The sequence below is a fragment of the Nanorana parkeri genome, unplaced genomic scaffold (genome assembly GCF_000935625.1).
Source record: "Nanorana parkeri isolate BGI_ZX_2015 unplaced genomic scaffold, ASM93562v1 scaffold383, whole genome shotgun sequence".
In the NCBI taxonomy this organism is placed as follows: domain Eukaryota; kingdom Metazoa; phylum Chordata; class Amphibia; order Anura; family Dicroglossidae; genus Nanorana; species Nanorana parkeri.
The window spans coordinates 374,008-395,620 of record NW_017306651.1 but is presented as its reverse complement, the minus strand read 5'-3'; the positions used below and the strand labels follow the sequence as shown (position 1 = coordinate 395,620).

General features: G+C 38.3%; 1 protein-coding gene across 1 annotated transcript in view; it reads right to left on the bottom strand.

The window, feature by feature from the left end:
- Nucleotides 1-21,613, bottom strand: part of MYT1L (myelin transcription factor 1 like) — a 184,281-nt gene that overhangs the window by 39,609 nt on the left and 123,059 nt on the right. The window contains exons 10-15 of the mRNA XM_018559231.1: nucleotides 21,248-21,504; nucleotides 21,061-21,063; nucleotides 20,308-20,558; nucleotides 14,433-14,666; nucleotides 8,065-8,186; nucleotides 7,372-7,440 (exon numbers count right to left, since the gene is read on the bottom strand). Coding sequence (XP_018414733.1) covers nucleotides 7,372-7,440; nucleotides 8,065-8,186; nucleotides 14,433-14,666; nucleotides 20,308-20,558; nucleotides 21,061-21,063; nucleotides 21,248-21,504 — 936 coding nt within the window. The remainder of the gene's footprint in view (nucleotides 1-7,371; nucleotides 7,441-8,064; nucleotides 8,187-14,432; nucleotides 14,667-20,307; nucleotides 20,559-21,060; nucleotides 21,064-21,247; nucleotides 21,505-21,613) is intronic.

Genomic DNA, 21,613 nt, shown 5'->3' with positions numbered 1-21,613 from the left:
TCAAAGTTGGGAGCATGAAAGTGTCCAAAATGTCTTGGTATACTCATGCCTTAAGAGTTCCCTTCACTGGAACTAAGGGGCCAAGCCCAATCCCTGAAAAACAACCCCACACCACAATCCCCCCTCCACCAAACTTTACACTTGGCACAATGCAGTCAGGCAAGTATCGTTCTAAGGGCAACCACAAAATCCAGACATGTCCATTGGATTGCCAGACAGAGAAGCGTGATTCGTCACTCCAGAGAACACGTCTCCACTTCTCTAGAGTCCAGTGGCACCGTGCTTTACACCATGGCATCCCACGCTTTGCCTTACACTTGGTGATATAAGTCTTGGATGCAGTTCCTGGCAATGGAAACCCATTCCTACAATATGTGCCAGCAAAACTTGCTGTGGCTTTTCTTGGCTATTCTACTGACTTTTTCAGTACCGTATGGACAGAGGGATCTTTCCCTTTTCAATGAAGAAAGCCCCAAGGCTGTTGAGTGCTGATGGAGCTGTTGTTAATGAATACATTTTTTTTAGTTATGTACACAATTTATAGCTTAGGTCTAAAAGATGAGCAATTTGAAAGTATTTAGTGTTTAGGTATCAATTTCAAAAATGGACAGGTGTGTGTAATGTATTCTCATGATTTTATAGGTTCAGTTCTGCAGATTACACAAATACATATTTAAAGTGTTCTTGTCATTTCATTAAGCATATTGAACTAAGACCGGTCCAGAAAAGCAGCCTGCAGAAGGTTCCATCTTGTCCTTTTAATTGTACATAAGGTAAAGCTGTGCAAGAGGTACAGCATGTACAACATCTCCTCTATGGGGTGGATTTACTAAAGGCAAATAGGTTCTTTACTTTGCAAGGGCATTTGCACATTCCAGGGGAATGCAATAAACTTTCACTTTGAAAAGAATACCAAATCATGTGCAAGTAAAATTAATAAACAGTTTTTTTGTTTACACATGATTCATCACATTCACTAAACTAAGTGCCCTGCAAAGTGTAAATTCCCTTACAGAGAGAACAGCCTATTTGCCTATTTGTAAATCAACGCTGGGGTGTCTGGAGAACAAAGAACCAGGTGGACATACTTCCAGGAGTCTTGCGCTTACATTCTGCCCTGCCATGCTTCATGCCACCCAATTGTCTGATAGCTGATGAGGCATACATGGGCTTTGACTAATTTTTTTTCAATTACCTTAAAATGTAAAATTTGGGGAAACATTTCTGCTGGGGTTTTTTTTTTCATACAAAAGCAATCAAATACTTTTTTTGTAAATTATGGTAATCTTAATTGTTTAGTGGATCAAATTTAAAAACATAAAAAGAGCAAATTAACCTAAAAAAAAACCAAATTAAAAAACAAAAACGGTGTTAGTATTAGTAATGTGTATTCAGCCTGTCACAGCCATGCAACTGACTTTGATAAAAGAATCCCTTTGTCAATACATAAAGCCCATAGTTACAACAAGAATAAACTGTACCTCTCTTTATGTAAATAGTGCATTTAACTCCTGTAGCATGTGATCTACTCTCATATTCACAACATGTGCTCAATATAATATCTGCCATGCCTTCTAAATTCATATATTGATTATCACTCCTGCTATTATCGTCATAAAACAGCACAGGCCTCATTATATCACCATTTCACACGCAGAGCCTATAATCACCACGGTGCAATTAGGAACTAGTGTCTGACACACATAAAACATCACCACGCTCTATAATAAGTAAAGGGATGGTGGAATTTGTCAATACTTAATGGTCAGGCTCCTTGGCTTGTTTCTGCATTGTTGTTGAATTTTAACTGCTAAATAATTATGCATAGCTTTCCAAAGCGCCAATCAAGTAATTTTCCAACCAATAATTTTTAAGATGAGATTCTTTTCTTTCATCATGGGGAAACACAATTGCTAAGTGTTCCTAATTTCTGGGGACAGTCTCAGTGTTTCCTTTTGCTTGCTCACAATGTCTCTGTTTTTAATTTTGATATCCTGCCTGGTCCTAAATTTCTTCCTTTGTGTCTTGAACGCTGTTCTCAGTGTCTGTTTTATTTCTGTATGCTGCATATGTTAAAATACAGACCCACTGTTACATTATTATGCTCAGCAGTCTCAGTGTAGCGCCACGCAGGGCTTAAAAATGGCAACATTTTCAAGCTAATTGTAATCTGCCTTTTCCCTTGTTGCTGCTGTCTGTGCAGAGCTGCAAATCACTCAAATGGGGCTGTAAAACTCTTGTCTGATGGAAACTTAAAACCTTCATAAATATTATTAGGAGGGAAAGGCAGATAGTGCTGTTCAATTTACTTTACTTTTACTTGCACAGTTTTTACAGCAGAACCCACAGTAAATATACAAAGGGTGGATGAAGTGATGGAAACACCTAACAATATATTAATATCAAGGACCTAATGAGGAGTCAGACCAGTCTTCAACTTACCAACAACTACACTGATTTTTGGAATGCTCTGTGCAGTGAAATGTTGCCTAATTTTTTGATCTCGTGATTGGGAAGGTCATGGAAGGTATTTGACTTTATCCTGGTGTTCATGAACCACTATTGGTTTTGTTTAGTATGGAGGCTGGAATATGGTGAGAGAATAGTGTTTGCACCAAAGACTACATCTGATCCTGTAACTTACATGACTATGCAGAGCAGTAGCTGGCTATAAACACTCACTCGCCAGGTGATTCTTACCACTAGGCGTTCCTTAACATATGATAACAAATGGTTAAAGGCATCTTTTGGCTTTCTCCAAATGTAAACTTGTCTGCATGTAAGAAATAGGGTGAACAATGAATCATAAGTCCATTATATTCCTTTGCAGTCAGGTTTTCAGATGCACTTTTGTAGAATTTTATCAAGTATCCAGTTAAGGGTCCAACTTTCGTTGCTAATTTTATTCCAGCCCCCATACTAAACAAACCCTATAGTGGTTCATGAACACCAGGATAAAGTCAAATACCTTCAATGACCTTCCCAATCACCAGATCAAAAAATTTCTTGATGTGGTCTGTCAATTTTTGGCATACTCTGCAATTGTTTTGCTTGCCCTGTTGCCACACTGAATGATTTGGGACAAATGCACCTCAAACTATATAAATGCTAATGAACAATTAAATATATATATATATATTTTTTTTTTTTATATTTATTTATTAGTTATTTTACTTGCCTGATCTTTCGTCTGAACCCTACACACCAGTCTTCTGCTGTCCAATAAAAGCATTTTAAATGACAGATAAAGTGCTCTCACTGGATGGAAAAGGAAAGTGTGGGAGGTTGGTAGTGGGTAGGACCCTGTAAAAAGTTTAAATAAATCAGAGAGTACCCCCCAGAAAAGGCGTTTGTTTGCAAACTAAAGTAATTAAGTGTTCCTTCTCTTTAGCAGGGCTTTTACTTTTATACATTTTGAAATGTTATGATACAAAAATCTCTAAAACTGCAAGCATGTGTTGCTCTCTTGCATCTAACCTTTTATAATAGTTAAACCTCCGCTGCTTCTCCACGCTGGTTCAAATATCACAAAGTCATTGTACAAAATGCAGTGTATTCTGTATCTGTATTCTGTGGATTTAAATAATGAACTATGCGCTGCAGATTAGTTTATCAAAAAACAACAAAAATCATGTGACCACAGGGTAACATAAAACATAATGAGATGAATCCGAATGTCCTGTATATTATGGGATATGTTTTCCTTATAAATAATGGTCATTTTCACAACAGTGCTCAGCAAATTACTTTTATTGCAGGATAAAATATACTCGATAAGGTGTTATGCCATGGTAGGCCTTATGCACGACACGGTCACATTTTATTTACCTGATATAAGGGGCATTAAACTCGTTGCTTTAAAGAAAAGTAAAATCCAGATGGAAAAATGGCCGAGTTTTATAGAGAGTTGTAAAACGGATGGAAATGAAGAGTGAAGCGGCCAAGAGCAAGCACAAAGCTTTATGATGCCCTGGATATTGCAAAGATTCAATTTCACACTATTGCTTCAAGTGCCATTACCGCTACACATTCAAATCTCAGACAACTCAGTCCAACATATAGGAAAAGCAAGAATATGGCATTGTAGTAGTTGGCGGGGCAGCCATGCATTACTGGGGTTCTGGGCTCATTTCAATGTAACACATCCCAATTTAGGTTACAGGGTTCCATTGTGTGCAAACTTAAACTGTGACTTTAGCAAGGTGATTGAAGAATATCTCCAGAAATGTCACGCAACAATTTTTTTATATGGCCATAGGCTTTTCAACTACATTTTTACATCTCATGATTCATGATTTACATGATTCTTATGTAGACAGAGAGGTGGAGAGGAACTTGATCTCTGACTCTTGAAGGAAATAGCTTGTGCAATATACAGTATGTGGATATAGAAACCAAGGGTTATGTTTTTAAACTATTTTTAGATGCCTTAAAGTGCCTTAAAGTGCCCTTTTAATTTTTACCCTTTTAGGGTAACATTTTCTCTGTTATATCCTTAATTTAAGTTTGAATGCGATCCGTAGTAGTCCACAGAGCAGGTATTGTGCTTTGATCAATATTGGTATATGTAGTATAGTTGCACTCAGGAGACCATTCAAAAGGTATGTCGGGCTCTTGAAGTCACCAAGATTTTTTTGTACAAAATAATAATATACAATATCTCAGGGTTCAAAATTTCAAGTCCCGAGCTACTAGCCAGGCCTCAAGAGTTACTAGCCACCAGTTGCCCCACCTAACCCTTACCCTGCCCCGGCCTTAACTCGCTCCTAAACACTCCCTCTTAAATAATCTTTTGATAATTCTTATCTTATGACAGTTGCCGCTTGTAAACGGCTAGATTAGGGATTCCTGCTGCAGGATTCCTGACACATGAATCTCTAACCACACCTGGAATATAGTGTAGGTGTGAATGGGGCCTAATATACACATACACTAAAGGTGTCCATACACCTGCCGATTATTGTACGATAATCGGCAGGTGTATGGGCAGCGTGCAACCGTTTCTACTGTAAGCACGCTGGAAAACCTGCCGAAAATCGTACAATTTTGGGCAGGTTGGTGGCGTGGTCGGAAGATGAATGCCACACGGGCCAATGTGCACAAGCGCACACTGCCCGCTCAGCACTGCAATCCTGGGAAGCCCTCCCCTCAGCGGGGAGGGCTTGCGATGATCGCAAGTACGATCTGCCTGTCCAAGATGGGCAGATCGTACAAAATTGTAATGACCTTACAACCATTGAATAACAAAAGTTGTGCGATGGTTGTAAGGTGTATGGGTAGCTTAAAACAGAATAATACACTTCTCAACGTTACTCCCCCGCCCCCCCGCACAAATATAATAATAAAATTCCCCTCCCCCCCCACATAAAATAATACGCTCCCCCTTATTAACCCCCCACACATAAAATAATACATCCCCCTTATTAACCCCTCCCACACATAAAATAATAATACAACCCACCCCCTCACCTGTTCACATCTTTGCAGGGAGGAGGCTGTGAGCAGGATCGATCCCTGGTTATCTGGGGGTGATGCAGCAGACCTCGTTAATCACCCCCAGATAACCAGGGATCGATCCTCCTCACATACATCCTTTCTTTCGGCCGGAGCTCAGAACTGCCAGAGCTCCAGCCGAAGGAAGCCAGAGCTGACAGTAGCTGCTCTGCGGTCTGCATCCGGCACATATGCAGACCATGGAGCTGCTCCCGCAAGTCAGGTACGCGGTCTGTGATCGGGAGCCTGACATGACCGGTACTTGGAGACCCAAATTTCCACTCGCCCTCACTTTAATTTTACTCGACAAATGCAACAGGCGAGTGGAAATTTTGAGCCCTGCAATATCTCATATTGGCCACATTTAAAAAGAATGCTGCACACTGCTGAGCTAGGAGAGGGCTGAGATCGATCCGGGAGCTGCTATCGAATAGTGGGAGACTCCCAGGCGACCCCTGGCAAATCGTCATTCAACCCCCAACGGGGTCGCGACCCACAGGTTGAGAACCGCTGATCTAAGCTATTATATCACATACCGCTGTTCCAGAAAGCTAAAATCAACTTTATTGTTACAGCACATCAGACCAGACCACACCAGCAGCCCCTCTGACATGTTTTACCCCCCTTATGGGGTGAAATGTGACTTCAAAATGTGCTACTGTGGAGTGTTCTCAAACGTGCTGGATAATAACGTTGATTTTAACTTTCCGGAACAGTGGTGTGTGGTGTCATTCATACACTGACTTCTATCGGCGGAAAAGGATCCTAGAGAAAAGGAGCACCTGTGGCTGGTGTGTTTACAGTGGCAAGACCTTAGAGTGGCACCGATGGCTTTAGTGAGTACTAAGCTATTACACTAATGAAAAAAAACTATTGCCTTTATGAAATGAGCACCTACATGCCCTGGGGGCTCAATGAAAGTAAGTTTTGTATGGTTTTTACTGCTGCCTTATTGAGTCTTTGGGGTTGATTTACTAACCTTATAAACACACCATGAACATGTATACACCTCTGTAGTGTGTTCCCTCCCAGCATGATCTATGAGTGGAATCTAAACACCTTTGTAATGTGTACACACCCAGCAGGTGTGTTGTGCAAAGCCCTGCATGAATTACAAGGTGATGTTGTGTAAATTAGCTCTACGTTGTGTTGCTTGCGTTGATGAATGCAGGAATGTAAATGCATGAGCTAACCATTTTTGTCTAAACTGTGAAGCAGCATTATATATTCATCATGTGCATGATTTTTCCATATATGGCATTAGTGGAAATATGCTTTTAAAGACTTTTTGGTTGATAAATACGTTTTGCTGTGTGAAAATCACACGCACCTAGTGCGTGCGTGTGTTTAGGTTAGTAAATCACCCCCTTTGTATCTTTCCTTATTTGTTTGATTAATAAGTAGAGTATATGGACATATTGACTGTAATTTTGATTGTATGAACACAAGTGCCTGTCCAGTTTTGCAACACACCTTACCCATTTGTGCATCAAAGCTACAGTATAGCCCATCGATGTTGGGTGAAACTTTGGGTTCATATAGGATGATGCTTTCTTAGTTTGTTGAGCACCTGAGAAAAGTCCACGTGTAGCTCTATCAGGCATTTACTCAGTTTTTAATAAATACCCTAGCATCTAATTTTGGAGGCTGATCATGTATACATTTAAATAAAAGCTACTGGCTCCACAAATCAGCTAATTTTCATACTGCAGATGGCACTCATGACAGCAGAAGTACAATAGTTGACTTTTCTCTTGCAAGGTGAATGAGACCAGATTTATTCCCTATTTTGCAGCATTAATGTGAGATTTTTTAAAGCTGGGAGCCAGGTTGGATGGGAATAGCATATCAAGAGAAAAAGACAACACAGATCCTTACTTGAGCTCTTGTGAACTGGTGGCCATCATGCTACGAATACTTTTATCAGCCAATGGGCAACCAGACAATCTGCAAAAAAATATATGTTTAGAAGTAGGTAAAGAATTTTTTAAAATGAAGCTCTACAAGCTTGCAACTCAAAAAGTAATAATAGTAATTGAATGCTAAAAAAAATATTTAAACAAGCTCAGGCTACGAATGTTCCACCTGTAAGTTTTCCACCCAAACATCACAATGTTTGAAGTAGATCTATATTAATTTACCAAAATCCCATAAATGCTTTGGCAAGTCATTCAAAAGTTGTTCATATTCTTTTTAAAATTGCAACTTTCATTTACAAAATACCTTGATGTGATCCTGGTTCTTGTTCAGCCACTTGTTGTTTTAGGACAACAACTGTCTCCAAACAATGCCCCTGTCACATGCACCCCTGGTGGAAACTACAATTGGCCATGCTAATATGAGTTGCACAGGCATGGTCCAGTCTTGCCGCTATCAGAAAGCCAGTCAAGTAGAAAGATTTTGGGATGAAAACGCTAGAGTGGCTGAAAAAGCTGGAGGAAGTAAGCACCCCCCAAAAAAAGAGCCAAATGTTTATGAGACACTTGGATGTAGCTGCTTCAAGATTTAGATCTTCTTTAGTCTTCTGAAAATTCAAACTCAAGGAAAGTTTCAGAGATATAGAGTGCTTACGTTATTAAGTCCTTCTTGCTCTCTTTACACTGAGGATATTTGGGTTTAGGGCTTGGAATTGTGACTTCACCAGGGTACCTTCTATCGTCCATAGCTTCATGGAATGGATCCAAATCATCATGCTAAAAAATAAACACATAAATACACAAATATATTAAATTGGATCTTTTGTAGTAAATATCTTACAATATGTCTTTGGTAGGTTTGGAATCACAAGTTAGCAGAGTATTTACCAAAATGCTGTACTGCATTAATATAATGCACCCTCTTCCCTTTCATTAACCTAAATATATAGCACATATGATTGGCTATTTGATAACATTATTATTATGAATTTACTGTAACAAACAGCACCCTAAAAACACAACACATGGTGGAAAATGTCATAAATAAAAGTTTGTTAAAAAAGTAAACTGATCAATACAAAATAGACTTTGTTAACTATGGCTATCGTGGATTTCAGAAAATAAGGACTCTTAGTTGTTGTGGACTGTTAATTGAAATATCCAAAAAGACTAAAAATATTAAATTAAATATCTTACACAATAACTGTGAAGCTCAGGTCTATATTTTCAAGATGTGATTTTCCAAATGAAGTTAGTTTAAGTCAACCATGCCTTTATACACAGAGATATGTACTGCTACATTGTAGAGGGGAATTGAACTAGTTTTCTGTAGTCCTGGACACCCTAAATCTGAAAAAATAAGACAATGACTGATACTGTCTGTATTCAATAATATATTTAATTTCTTTTTTTTTTTTTATGCAGCTACTTTAAGTATTAGAATATGATTTTTCTCAGCTGTTTGCAGTCATTGTACAGGAGAAATCAAATTGGGAAGAGTGAAAACAACTGGGTTGTAGTGTTTATGTACTAACAAGGAGTTTGCTGATAGGAGAGGAGAGACAGAGAGATTAGCTCACTAGTCTGTGGCTAGTCCTTTCACTGTCTAGCTGCAGGTTGGAGAAGAGACAAGACCTTTAAGTCTTACTTCACTGAGAAAATTAGGTCTCCTGTCAGACATGACATGGCAAAGCTGTGTAAATTGCAGGACTGAATAAACAAAAATACAAATCCTTTGGAAGGTAAAATAGCTCCTTATATTAATTACATCTGTGTCTTTAGTTGTTTTGTTCTGGAGCCCAGCTTTAAGGAATTAATATATCTGAAGATGGCATTTCTTTAAGTCTGGTGTATGGTTTATCTGTATTTTTAAGGTATGAAAATACCTTCATACTTAGGAAATCATGTTGAGACTGTGGCTACCCCTACAATCAGTTAACCTGGTGGGGTGACAAGGCCCTTATAGAACTTTAGCTTTATGTAGGTGTAAATTGTCAAGTTTGGTTGCTGGTTCCACATTTATGTGTGTTGCAGCATTTTTCTGTCCCATGTGAAATGTACACAGACCGTCTCCTTTCCGATTCACTAGTAGAAAATAAGTTGCTGCTTTGGGCAGGTTTATGGACTTTTCCTATTCACGTCCACTTTTGGACTGTGAGTTGATTAACTGCAATGCCAGCACAACTAAATGTTGATTAGCTGGCTAAATTTAAAACTGCATACTTGTTTTGTGATGGGAAAATGTTATTATACTACTATAAACTGGAAAAAAGCGGGTCTTTAGAAAGGCACATCATTTCCTAAAAAAAACACTTTTTTTTTTTAGCTCATGGTGGTATATTTTATGGGTCTGGATTAAGGAGTGTGTGTTATATTATCAGTGTCTATTTGAGGTTGTGGTGCAGCACAAATAGACTCTCATTACTAGAATTTTATTATAGCCTTGTACTTAAGAAATGATACAGATGACGCCATCCATTAAGCTTAATTCAGTAAGCTATGGCAACTGTTGTCTGCCATAACAGTTGTTGTTTTCAGCTTTCATTGGCTCTCATCACTGAAAATAATAATTGTTATGGTAAAGTTCTAGCTTTGTGAATTTAGCCCATTGCTTTTTATACTGTGTATCATGCTGACTGTTTTAGCGATAAGCAGTCTGAAGGTAGAATTTTAGGGGAAGATAAATCAATTTTATCGCACAGTAAGACAAAACCAGGAGCAATAAGACACATTATTAGGCAGATTTACTATAAGATTGCGGCTTTATTCACACAATTCCCCTCTTGTGCCTCCTGTGCTCATAAATAGCGTTGTGTTCTTAAAAAATGGGCCCCTGACCCATTGCATGTGTTTATAAGGAATGTATAATGTATAATGCTTTAGTATACATTGAGGGAAATTTATCAAAGCAATTGCGACAGTTTGAGCCTTTTAGATCATTTTTTTATGTGCAAATCTGTTTTTTCACATGTGCGCCTTTTTTGAACCGAGCTTTCACCACCTTTCCAATTGCACGTTTTTTGCACGTGTTTTCATCTGCACTTGTTCTGTGGCTGTCTGAAACTGGAGCATCACCTAACAAAACAATCACAACTTAAGAAGCCCCCATGACCACTTCTTCAAGAAGCAACAGAAAAGCTTTTTTGCCTGGAGTTACAAGTCTTCTTTCCTGGATTCTATTAAACCTAATTTATGAACAACATTACACTAGTATCATAAATCTGGCGCAAAGTGCATCAAATATATTCTGTGCAAGTTCAAACACTCGCAATTGCTATGATAAATTCCACCCATTGTCTTCAGGTTAATGTGAATGTGGCACATATTTTTGGATATTTCATACTTACCACTTGCAGTTAGCAAGTGGCGCTCTAGAGTCTACTGACTGGAGTTTTTTTGTAGTATGCTATTGGGATCCTGAATAAGCTGGTATAATTTGATCTACAGCTATTCAGCTCTGCTCAGAACATACATACAGCTAAACAAGTCAAATGAGGGACATGCCTCCTCTTGCTGTCTGCTTATAGGGCCCAAATATGGATTTTCAGTTAGAAAGATGCTTTTAACAAGGGCAGAGCTAGTGCTGGGCTTTTGTAGTAGAAATGCTCTATATTTGTTTTTCAGGAAACACCCTATACTACATATAAGTTTGTAAAATAAAAAAATATTTGCAATAATGGAAACATAATATAAAAGATAAGTTCATTAACTTGTAAAACTTAAAATATATCATAATAAGCTGAACATAACCCATTATTGTGCTTAATCTCTCTCTGAACTCTGACCTATCATGGGTGGATGCCCAGTATTGCAGATGCAGGGGTCAAAAATACACATAAAACTATCAGACATCTTTAGCTAAATGAGAGGCAGTTTGCTTACTAATTTTATGCCTGAGTCTGTGGGTAAATAAATATAAATATATATTCTAATAAAAGATGCTCCTACAAAGAAGAAAATATTTACTTACCTCCCCCGCTGCCCATACTACCAACCAAATGTTGCTCTAATGAAGAGGAATGATCTCGCAAAGTTTGTTTAGAAACAACACTTCTAGGAGTCCTCTCCTGGTCCTCAGCTGTACTTAGTGGTTCCTTCTGCTGACCCCCACATCATTACAGTGCACATTAGGAGTTGGCAGGAGGAACTACTGAGTGCAGTGGGGGATCACTGCAGAATATTGACACTCCTAAAGAGTCAGCTGCTGAACTGGTTTTAGGTGGCAATTTCTCCATATTAGAGCAGAGTTTGGTGGTGTGGGCAGCAGGGGAGATTAGCATACACTTTCTTCTTGGTGGTAGCTTGTATTAGAAGTTTTATTTATGTAACAGAGTCACATTAAAACTCTTTTTGCTGTCTATGTCCCATTGAGTAGATTTCCACTCGCTTCCTGTCCTGGAGATGGAACAGGAAGTGACAGAAAATCTCTCCATAGTTGAAGGAAATCCCCACTTTGACAGTACATTTGAGTTGAGAAGTGTAAAAAATGCTTCTGTGGTGTCAGAGTCACCCCAAGTATTAGAACATTAATTTCATTCACGAAGGATATGCATGTGGTCACAAAGGGGTGAAAGGATATGCTCATGATTTTCCTGAAGTGTCCTAAATATAAAATGTTTCTAATGCCCAAATACCAACCAGACCCTTCCATTCCGAGAGCTGATCCTGAAAGTTTGACCCTAATTGGTGGGTGAGACAAATAGGAGTTTACACTGACAAAAAGTGAATGCAGCAATTTTGTACATAATTTATATAAAGTTGATGTATTAATTCATACACCTTGCAGTGTCTCTTTACTTGTACCAGCTTCTGATGACCCCTGCTCTATTTTGGACTATGTGTAGAAGTGTGGGAAGTTTCAGCGCATTCGATTTTTGAATTTCATACGTGAAATTGCTGATTTCACATTTGCTGAAATTTTGCTAATATTGCCCTCTTTTTGCCATGCTTTACTGTCAGAAGAGATTAGTAAAAACAAGAAAAAAAAACGAAATTCCTAAATTGAAGCTTAAAAAGCCGTGTCAGTGTGGACGCTGGCCTTATCATGTAGGTAAGGGAAGGTGCTCCCTGTACAAAGATCTATTCATGTTCCACTTCATTGTCAAGTGAGAACAATGGTGAGTCATCAATTTAGTCATAATAGAATGAATGTATCTAGACTTATGTGAATCTGCATAGACTAACACAGGACTGCGTAAGGCTTATGGGCTGTCAAACACCTACACCATCACCAACACTCTCAAACACACCATCACTTCTAGCAAACATCAAAATTGACAGATTGCCAGGGGTTACTTCTGAGTTCAGAAAGGCAACTGAATTATGATATCGCTGGTCCCCATTTCCAGAAAACCAATGAGAAATGAGCAGCAGTATTTCTCCATGTGACCACATACAAAAAAATCTTTGTTACCGCACAAGCTCCCCACCCCATCCAAAAATAAAGAAATTACTTCTAAAAAAATGTGTAATGACCATGGGAATGATGATGAAACTAACATTTGCAATAAAACATGGCAATTATGGATATTTATGTACCTAAAATAAAACCTAATTTCAAATGTAAGAATGGGGCATTTTTATAAAGACTGCAGAAAAAGAAACCCATGTTGTCCATAATAATCTACCAGCTAATATTTTTCCACTTTCTTTTTAAATTACATTTTCATATGATTGGCTGCTATAGACCAGCCTTTCTCAACCTCTGGACCCTGTAGGAACCCTTTAAATAATTTTCAGGTGCTGAAAATGAAAATACTTCATGGTACACTAACATGATCGGTAAACTGTAGAAGGTTTTCAATAAAGAAAGTGAATGTGTTGAATGTATTTGAACTAGAAAAAATGGTACATGCATGAATCTATAACCAGCCTTTATAGCAGGGCGCACATTGGGAAGGCTTACAACAATACAAAACACAAAAATTCCCCAGCCTCAACCTGCCAGCCAGCCTGCAACCAAACAAGTAGCCCTGTCAACAGTATGCGTTAAAATCAGAGGTTTTAGTTGCACAAACTTTTGGCCAAAAATATGTAGAAGCCACACTGCCGCGCCAAGGCACCTCTGCAAAGTGTGGTCCTAACTCTATGTATCCGAGTCTCCAAGTGTGAGCATATTAATGAAGTTGATAAATTACATGCAGGTGTACCTGGATGTAGCCAACTCCTCCTAATAAGGTGCAGGGACGCACTGGATGTGGCCTTCCCAATGTGCGCCCTGCTATAAAGGCTGGTTATAGATTCATGCATGTACCATTTTTTCTAGTTTGACTATTTTTGGTTTGGGGGACGCATTGGAATCCCAGCGTGCATTTTTGGTTGCTGGGCCTCTAGTGCGTCCCTGCACCTTATTAGGAGGAGTTGGCTACCTCCAGGTACACCTGCATGTAATTTATCAACTTCATTAATATGCTCACACTTAGAGACTCGGATACATAGAGTTAGGACCACACTTTGCAGAGGTGCCTTGGCGCGGCAGTGTGGCTTCTACATATTTTTGGCCAAAAGTTTGTGCAACTAAAACCTCTGATTTTAACGCATACTGTTGACAGGGCTACTTGTTTGGTTGCAGGCTGGCTGGCAGGTTGAGGCTGGGGAATTTTTGTGTTTTGTATTGAATGTATTTGACACTCAAGGCAGATCATTGTAAACACCCACCTGCTGTATACAACAAAGTGATTTTCAGCAATAATCTTGAAATTTATATTAACAATAGAAAAAAAAATGCAGATTGTGAAAATTGTTTTCAGTAAAACTAGTGATGGCGTCACCTAACACTAATGGTTCATGTAGAAGTTACCCCTTACTTTGGTGGTTAATGGAAAATTGCTACATTGCATTGATGGTGGAAGATACATTTGCCCCTGTTCACTGCTCATGGAACCCCTAGCAACCTCAGAAGGAACCCTGGGGTTCAACGGAACCCTGGCTGAGGAGGATTGCTATTGACAATGTAGCCACTCTTCTTTCATTTAGTATTTAAACATCATTACTTTATGTTTCCTTAATATGGGTGGAACATACATTAATGTCTTTGGAATCATCTTCATCTATCCGCCTGGGTTTCATTTTAGTGTAGTCTACTGGTAAGTCCCAGCAGTCACTGTCATTCATTTGGTAACACTGGCTATTCAGCATTGCCTGCCGCTGTGGCGACATGGATTCCAGTGGAGTTAGAATGGAGCAGCAACCATCTCGTCTTTGTTTGTTCAGGCTAAGGTCCAGTGTTCCATTTTCATCCACATCAATGTCAGGATTCTGAAAGGAATGGATGATATTGTGAAATTAGCTTTTCACTATTTATTTTCTTTTTTTTTTTTAGCATTGAATTATGCGCTTCCTGTAAGTTACCCGCAATGAGACGTGATAATGTGCCCACACACAGCAGCCTTATCTTATGTAAGGCTTGATTCTCTCATGCAGGCATATAATGTGAAATATAAAAATGGAATTATTTTCACTGTTTCACTGTTTCTGCATTTCCAATTGAAATATAAAGGAATAGTGAGGGTCTTGTACTCCCTATTTTTTAGAATTAATGTTTAGAAACTGATGACCTCTCAACACTAGTTATTATAGTTGTAATGTATTTGTAGCATTATGACAGAATCTCACCCTGTGATTTTAGGAAGAGGAACATTAGATGATTAGATGATAGAGGGAGGTTAAATGAATCTACTGCAATATTAAATTTTATATTGCTGGGATATCCCTGTCTGCACAGGTATGTACATTTGAGCGGCCAGCACAGCATAATGATGGCATCATTATTTACCATCAAAGGTGCTCAAAACACAGATTTTCAATTGGAGCATAGTAAGGTAGCATCTATGAAACCATACTGGCTCTTACGATCAGAAAAGGTCCTCCACCACCTGGTTGTGTAATAATTTAATACAAATTAGTTTCCAGCATGTGGCCAGACACCCCTTACGGGAATTTTCAGCATTGGGCACCTCTAGATGTGTTGGATGCCTATTCCACTATGTTCTGATTCTACGCACCAGCTGCTTTACCACCAGCGTGTCCTTTCAGAGCTGCAGGGACACATTAGTGACGTGGCAGCTGGTGGTTGGAACCACAACACATAGAGTCATACTACACTCTTGGGAATGTTGAATACTGAAAAGGCTCTGCCAAAGAGCAAAGACTGGATCCAACAAAGTTGGTACTAGTATTATTAATGTACTTTTACATCTTTATTTATTAGCAACTGTGTTAATGGTGGGGCTCTACTCACACTTTAACTTTACCTTTTCTTGTGTTCAAATAAAAAGTATTCCTTACGTTTGGCATAGATTTGTTTGTTTATAGAACTGTGTCTGCAGGTATTCTATGCTTGCACTGGCAGATGCTTAGATATGAGTTGTCATTGAATTTGCCTTGGTGGCAATATTGCTGTGGTATGTGGTTAATGATAGCAGATTCATGACAATGTTAGCTGTCAGTTTACACCTTATATAACTGTTTTAATAAAGAGGTGATTAAAACATTTTGTTTGGCTTATCGGATGATGTTGGCTCTTATGATTTCAGGGATTATGGTGCATTAAGGCATAGTATATATGAATATGTATGGCAGTGATAGGTGACAGGAATAGGATACTAGATGATAGTGAATGGGAGAGAAATGGTTCACACAAACATTGAGTTGGGTAGAATGATTTAGACAAGAGAATGACTGCATGGTTACTGCATGCACATGATTTCAAGGAACTATCCAACTCAATATAATACCATTCACACAGGGAACCCTTAAGAATACCCGACACACCCTTTTTAAGGCTATTTAATGAATCACATAAAAGCTAAACATCATTAAATCATCTTTGTAACAGATAAAGTAGAAGCAAGCTGGCCAGTCACCCAAACTCAAACTCACCCATAAATGTCACTACCTTTCATCCAATCACTTCAAACACATTTATACAAAATGGAAAATATACAAACATTAGGTTTCCATTTCAATATATATAGATCTATATATAGATCTATATTTATACAGTGTATATATATATATACTGTATATATAGATATATAGATATATATGTATATCTATATATCTATATACATACTGTTTTTATAGTAATAACTTCAGACTTTCATTGCCTCACTTGTCCATACAGTTTTCTGGTGTAATGTGTGATGCTTAAAAGAAAAATACAGACCTGGATACATAATTTTTTTTCTGAATCTGCTTTGAGCTTTACTGACTGTGACCCTCACTTACGGTCATCTCAAAGACTTCTCTGTGCAATGATCACCCATGGCATCCTCAGACTCGGAGGGATCAAAACAGAAGCATACCAAAAAGCTACAGGGCTCTGGTTCAAAGTTTAAACAAGGGTTCACTCATGTCTCAGAAAAACGTTTGGATGTCCCTTGCAGCACTTGCGAGGCCCTTGCTTCGTTAGTTTTAATTTTGTATCATGTTAGAACATATTCTCAAACTCCCTCTCTGGCATTTTCACTTGGACTTCTTCCAGGTTCTACATCTTCAGTCATCTTGATTGTCCACCTGAGATGACATAAAGCCCATGCATGCGCATGGTACTTAATTCATCCTGACACTGAGGCTTGCCTAGATTGTACACAGAGCAACGCATGTATTCCATACACAAAATAATGTATTCCATAAATGCAACAAATAGTCTGAATGGACCTTAAAGAAAACCTATCCTAAAAAAAATATCGAGGCTGCCATTGGTGACCTCTTTGATTTTATTTAGTCACTAACATGGAACAATCATGCAATTCACAATTTTAGCAGCGAAGTCAGACCTCCTTCTCTGTGCACCTGTTCTAGGTCAGTGGCTTAAAAAGTGCTGAAGCCATTGGATAAGGGTGAAAGCCAGGCGTTCTCAGTACAGGAGTACTAAGACACACAGACATTTCTTAGTCCTTTCTAATATAATTCTATAAGTATGAAGGTGTACAGTATTTCTAGTGGTGTAATGCTGTATGGTTTCATCCTCACCAACAGACTGTGTTCAGTGGCCCTACCATTAATTTTACATCGTTTACACCAATGGATATTCTTCTCACTGTCTTCTATAACCTAAGGTGTAATTCTTGGGTATATATACCCAATTATTGCCATAATCAATAGGTATTTATAAAGCTGAATTAGAAGTAATGGTTACACTTCCACGTTACAGTAAGCTGCAAGTTATCAATGTAATGGGCCTGACCTATCACTTAGCATTGATTGGAACAAATCACCAAGCTGAAATTTATGGTCAATTGCAAGAAGTGTGTGTGTGTAGCGAGGAGGTAGGGTAGGAGTGTACAATTAATCATTCAATGCTCTAATAAAGCATTCCCTGCTCGTGGATGATGACCTATCATTACAGGAGCATTATCTCAAATATCTGGCTTCTTGCAGGATAAAGCAAAGACCCAACATGACAGATCATTGCTACCTGTAACTCTGCACCCTACATCTCAAGGTAAAGTAAGGTTAAATACACTAGCACTCATTTTTAGCCTATAACCACTGAGACCTTTTTACAGTATATGTATATAATACATAAACATATGTTTTATGGAATCCCATTGTCTCTAGCAGTAAGAAGCATAGGGGCAACTCTAATTTTTAATCAACTTACTACAGTTTTCTGTGTTTGCACAGAGGTAAATGGTCGTAAAGGTATTCATTCCAAACTCTTGATGTTTACTAAAACATGGCATTCACAGTTCTCCTTTAGATCTGTATTCAACTGCAAGTGCTGTAAATATTTCATGTAAACATATGCCTTTTGATATTAATTAATGTGTATTCACTATAATGATTGACTGTCATTCTAAAATCTTGCACTTTGCGGAGCTAGCTGTCACTGCTAGCTCCGCACAATCGTTTTCTATTTACTTTTTTTTACTTTTTTCACTCTTTTTCTGTTCTGCTCGGTCCCTCTGAGGGACCGAGCAGAACAGCCGAGCCGAATGCCGCTCAGCGGCATTCGGCTATTTACTGACTGCTCTTCGGCATCTTTAAGAATAGCCTGATCATGTGTCCATAGCAAATATAATCCACCTACTTACTACTCAGATACCAGAAACGGGCTGCAGGAAGTAGGAAGGGAGCGGAATCAATGTGTGAACTCCAGTCTAAATAACAGTAGTATGTAATTAACATAACCAAAAGTTCAGTTATAATTTCATGTTGGTTTTATTTCAGAATCTTTTAAAACAGAATGATTTTGTCCCTTTTGGCAAGCATTGCTCAGTATGAATATGATTTCCAAGATGGGTCTGGTGTGTCAAAGTCCATCTAATGATGAACATCTGGGCTTGACTAAATAATCAAACTATCCCAATCATATCACTTAAGAAAATATAGAATTTATCAAAACTGGAGCAGACAAAATCTGGAGCAGCTGTGCATGGCAACCAATCAACACCCCTCTCTCATTTTCAAATCTTAACTGAACAAACTGAAGAGAGATACTGATTGGTTGACATGCACAACTGCACCCGATTTTGTCTGCTCCAGTTTTGATAAATTCCCTTCAGAGATTCTAACACTTTGTACCACTAAATCACTATTGACAAGCATTGTTTTGTTTTTTTGGGTTTTTAATCTTCATTTATATTTTTATAGAAATGCGATGCCCACTTTTGTATTTATTCTAAAGAATACTTGCTGCTACTCATCACACACATACACAATCTTCAGACACAGTTTTTTTTATAGCAAGACAAATAATATACATAAACCCCAAAACATGTTCTAATAGATGTAGTGATCCCACAAACCATGTCTTCCTACAATAGCAGATGAAGCCTGGCCCAGTCTACTATGTAGCAAAAAGGCAGATTTCTATGCAGATGTCTATGCAGGAAGCAGTTAAGTAATACAAGGGAAATAAAACAACAAGAAAACTAATTGGATTGTTAAAATAAATGAATGCATGAACGATGTGTATACAAGCTAAAGTGCACCTACAGCCAACCTTACAAAAAAAATCTCAAGCATTAGAATTACACTAAACTCAAGAGTTACTCAAGGGTGGCTACTTTTGTTCTCTATGGTCCCTGTGTGTATTGTAAAGTAGCCACTCCAAGCTCACTCCCGTGATGGGCTACAATGTCACGGTTAGTTTACCCATTTGTATTGAGATTGTAGTCCATCACGGGAGTGAGCTTGGAGAGGTGGCTACTTTACAACACATAAAGGGACTATGGGGAACAAAAGCAGCCACCCGCCAGAAGGAAGGACAGTGTCAGCACCAATTCAGAGATGATTTGAGGTTCTACAGCCGAGTGATACACAAATAAGATACATTTTTTTTAAAAGTTAAGGTACTTGACTGTATGTTTAGGGTTTAAATCCTAAGTGTAATGTTCATTTTACTTACACCTAGTATGTCAAACAGGTGTTTTCTAGTCCGTATGTGACCATAATGCAGCCACTTGAGCATCTATTACACTCATTTTGGCCCACTGTGTCATTTGAATTTGACAAATCTGGCTCACTCTAAATAATAGCCTGATATAACTCCTTGCACTCACATTTTGTTCTATTGCAGCAGAATTAATTAAGCATGACTTATCTTCTAGATACCTACCTAATGGCAAATTCTCATGCATACAAGAACTAAGCTTGCTGGCTATGAGAGGCATATAGGCTGTTCAATTGCAAGAGCACATACAATACTTTTTTGTACAATGCATCTTCCTGTACCAAACACTCTAGATTCTGGATTGACCTAGGTTAACTGATATGCTAGGGGGCATGGCCTATGTGCATGGCAATACTGCAATTATTCACACCACTTCTGAAAAAGCAGAAAGGTGGTAAGTTATTATTTAATGATAGGTGCATTTTAACTTTAAAACATGAAAATGCTATCTGTTTTACAACATACTATTACTCTGCAGTTGTTTTCTTATGTAATTACCCTGTTGCAGAGATCTTGAGGTTTGTTAGAGAGGTTCTGTGGCATCTCCCTGCAGCGGGTCGATAGATTCAGAATTGCGGTTGCAGCCATATGTGCAGCCTCCATGTCATGGGAATAATCAAAGCTGCTTTTGCTACACGTACTGCTGGCGCTACTGCCTCCACCACAGCTCATATTGCTACTGCTGCTGCTGGGGGCATAACTGCTTGTTGTGCTGCTTGTTGGGCTCGAGTTCTTACAGTAACGTTTAGCTGTAGAGAGAAGTGGGCATTAATCAATAATTTCAAGACAACAGGAGTGATCTACAGTGGTTTCATACAGACAAAATAAACTTCTGTGTCATCTTATATTGTATTTCAGAGATCTGCTGTACTGCTAAGGGATGGTAATAACACAGATGGATAAAGCATTTTCCCTTTAAATAACCCCCCCCCCCAAAAAAAAAAAATCTTGCAATATGCAAACAAAAGTTTCCTTCATACAAACATTAAAGCATATGTCAAACCTTAATAAAAGAATTATTGTACAACTTTCTTCCTGCAATATATCCCTTGTATCCAGACAGTATGGGAGCAACCAATCTAGATACATATATATGTAAAACTGGTGTACTGAAAAGATGGAAAGTAGATTAGTAGACCAAAGCTATATTCTTACAAGCTTTGCTCATGTAAATACAACATTGTTTAAAGGCTCCCTTAGACAGGAGATGATAGCCATCTGACCTGGCAGTTGTCAGCCAAATCCAATGACCATCTATCTATGGGCATCATCAGACACCACTAACCAGTTTATCTCAGGGGGCAAACCTTGTCTGATCACCAATTGTTTTCTCCAACATAGGCAAAGCACCGCCAGTGACTGGTTGCTGATGACAACTGACTCTTAAACTATGAAACTAGAGGCATAAATAATAATATGGAGTAACGAGATGACTTACCATCGTATCCCTTTGGTGAGATATCCCTGGACTGTACCTTCGGTGCAATAGCCCTCTTCCCATATGCATGGTTGTCGTAACTGTTGTATTCAAACGATGTCTTTGAATATTTCTCTAGTTCCTTGGCCAAGTTGGAGCGAGGTGTTGTTGTTGATACATTGTTCCTGTAACCATATTGAGGAATTTCTAATTGTTTTACAAAACACATGGGCCTGAAAGAAAAACAATGCAATATAATTGCTACATTTAAAGAGCAAAGGATTATTTTTTCAAATTTAAATGTAAACATTTTTGTTTATAGCAATAAAGAAACATCTATAGTTATATAGTAATATGTATATAGTATATATATATATATATATATAT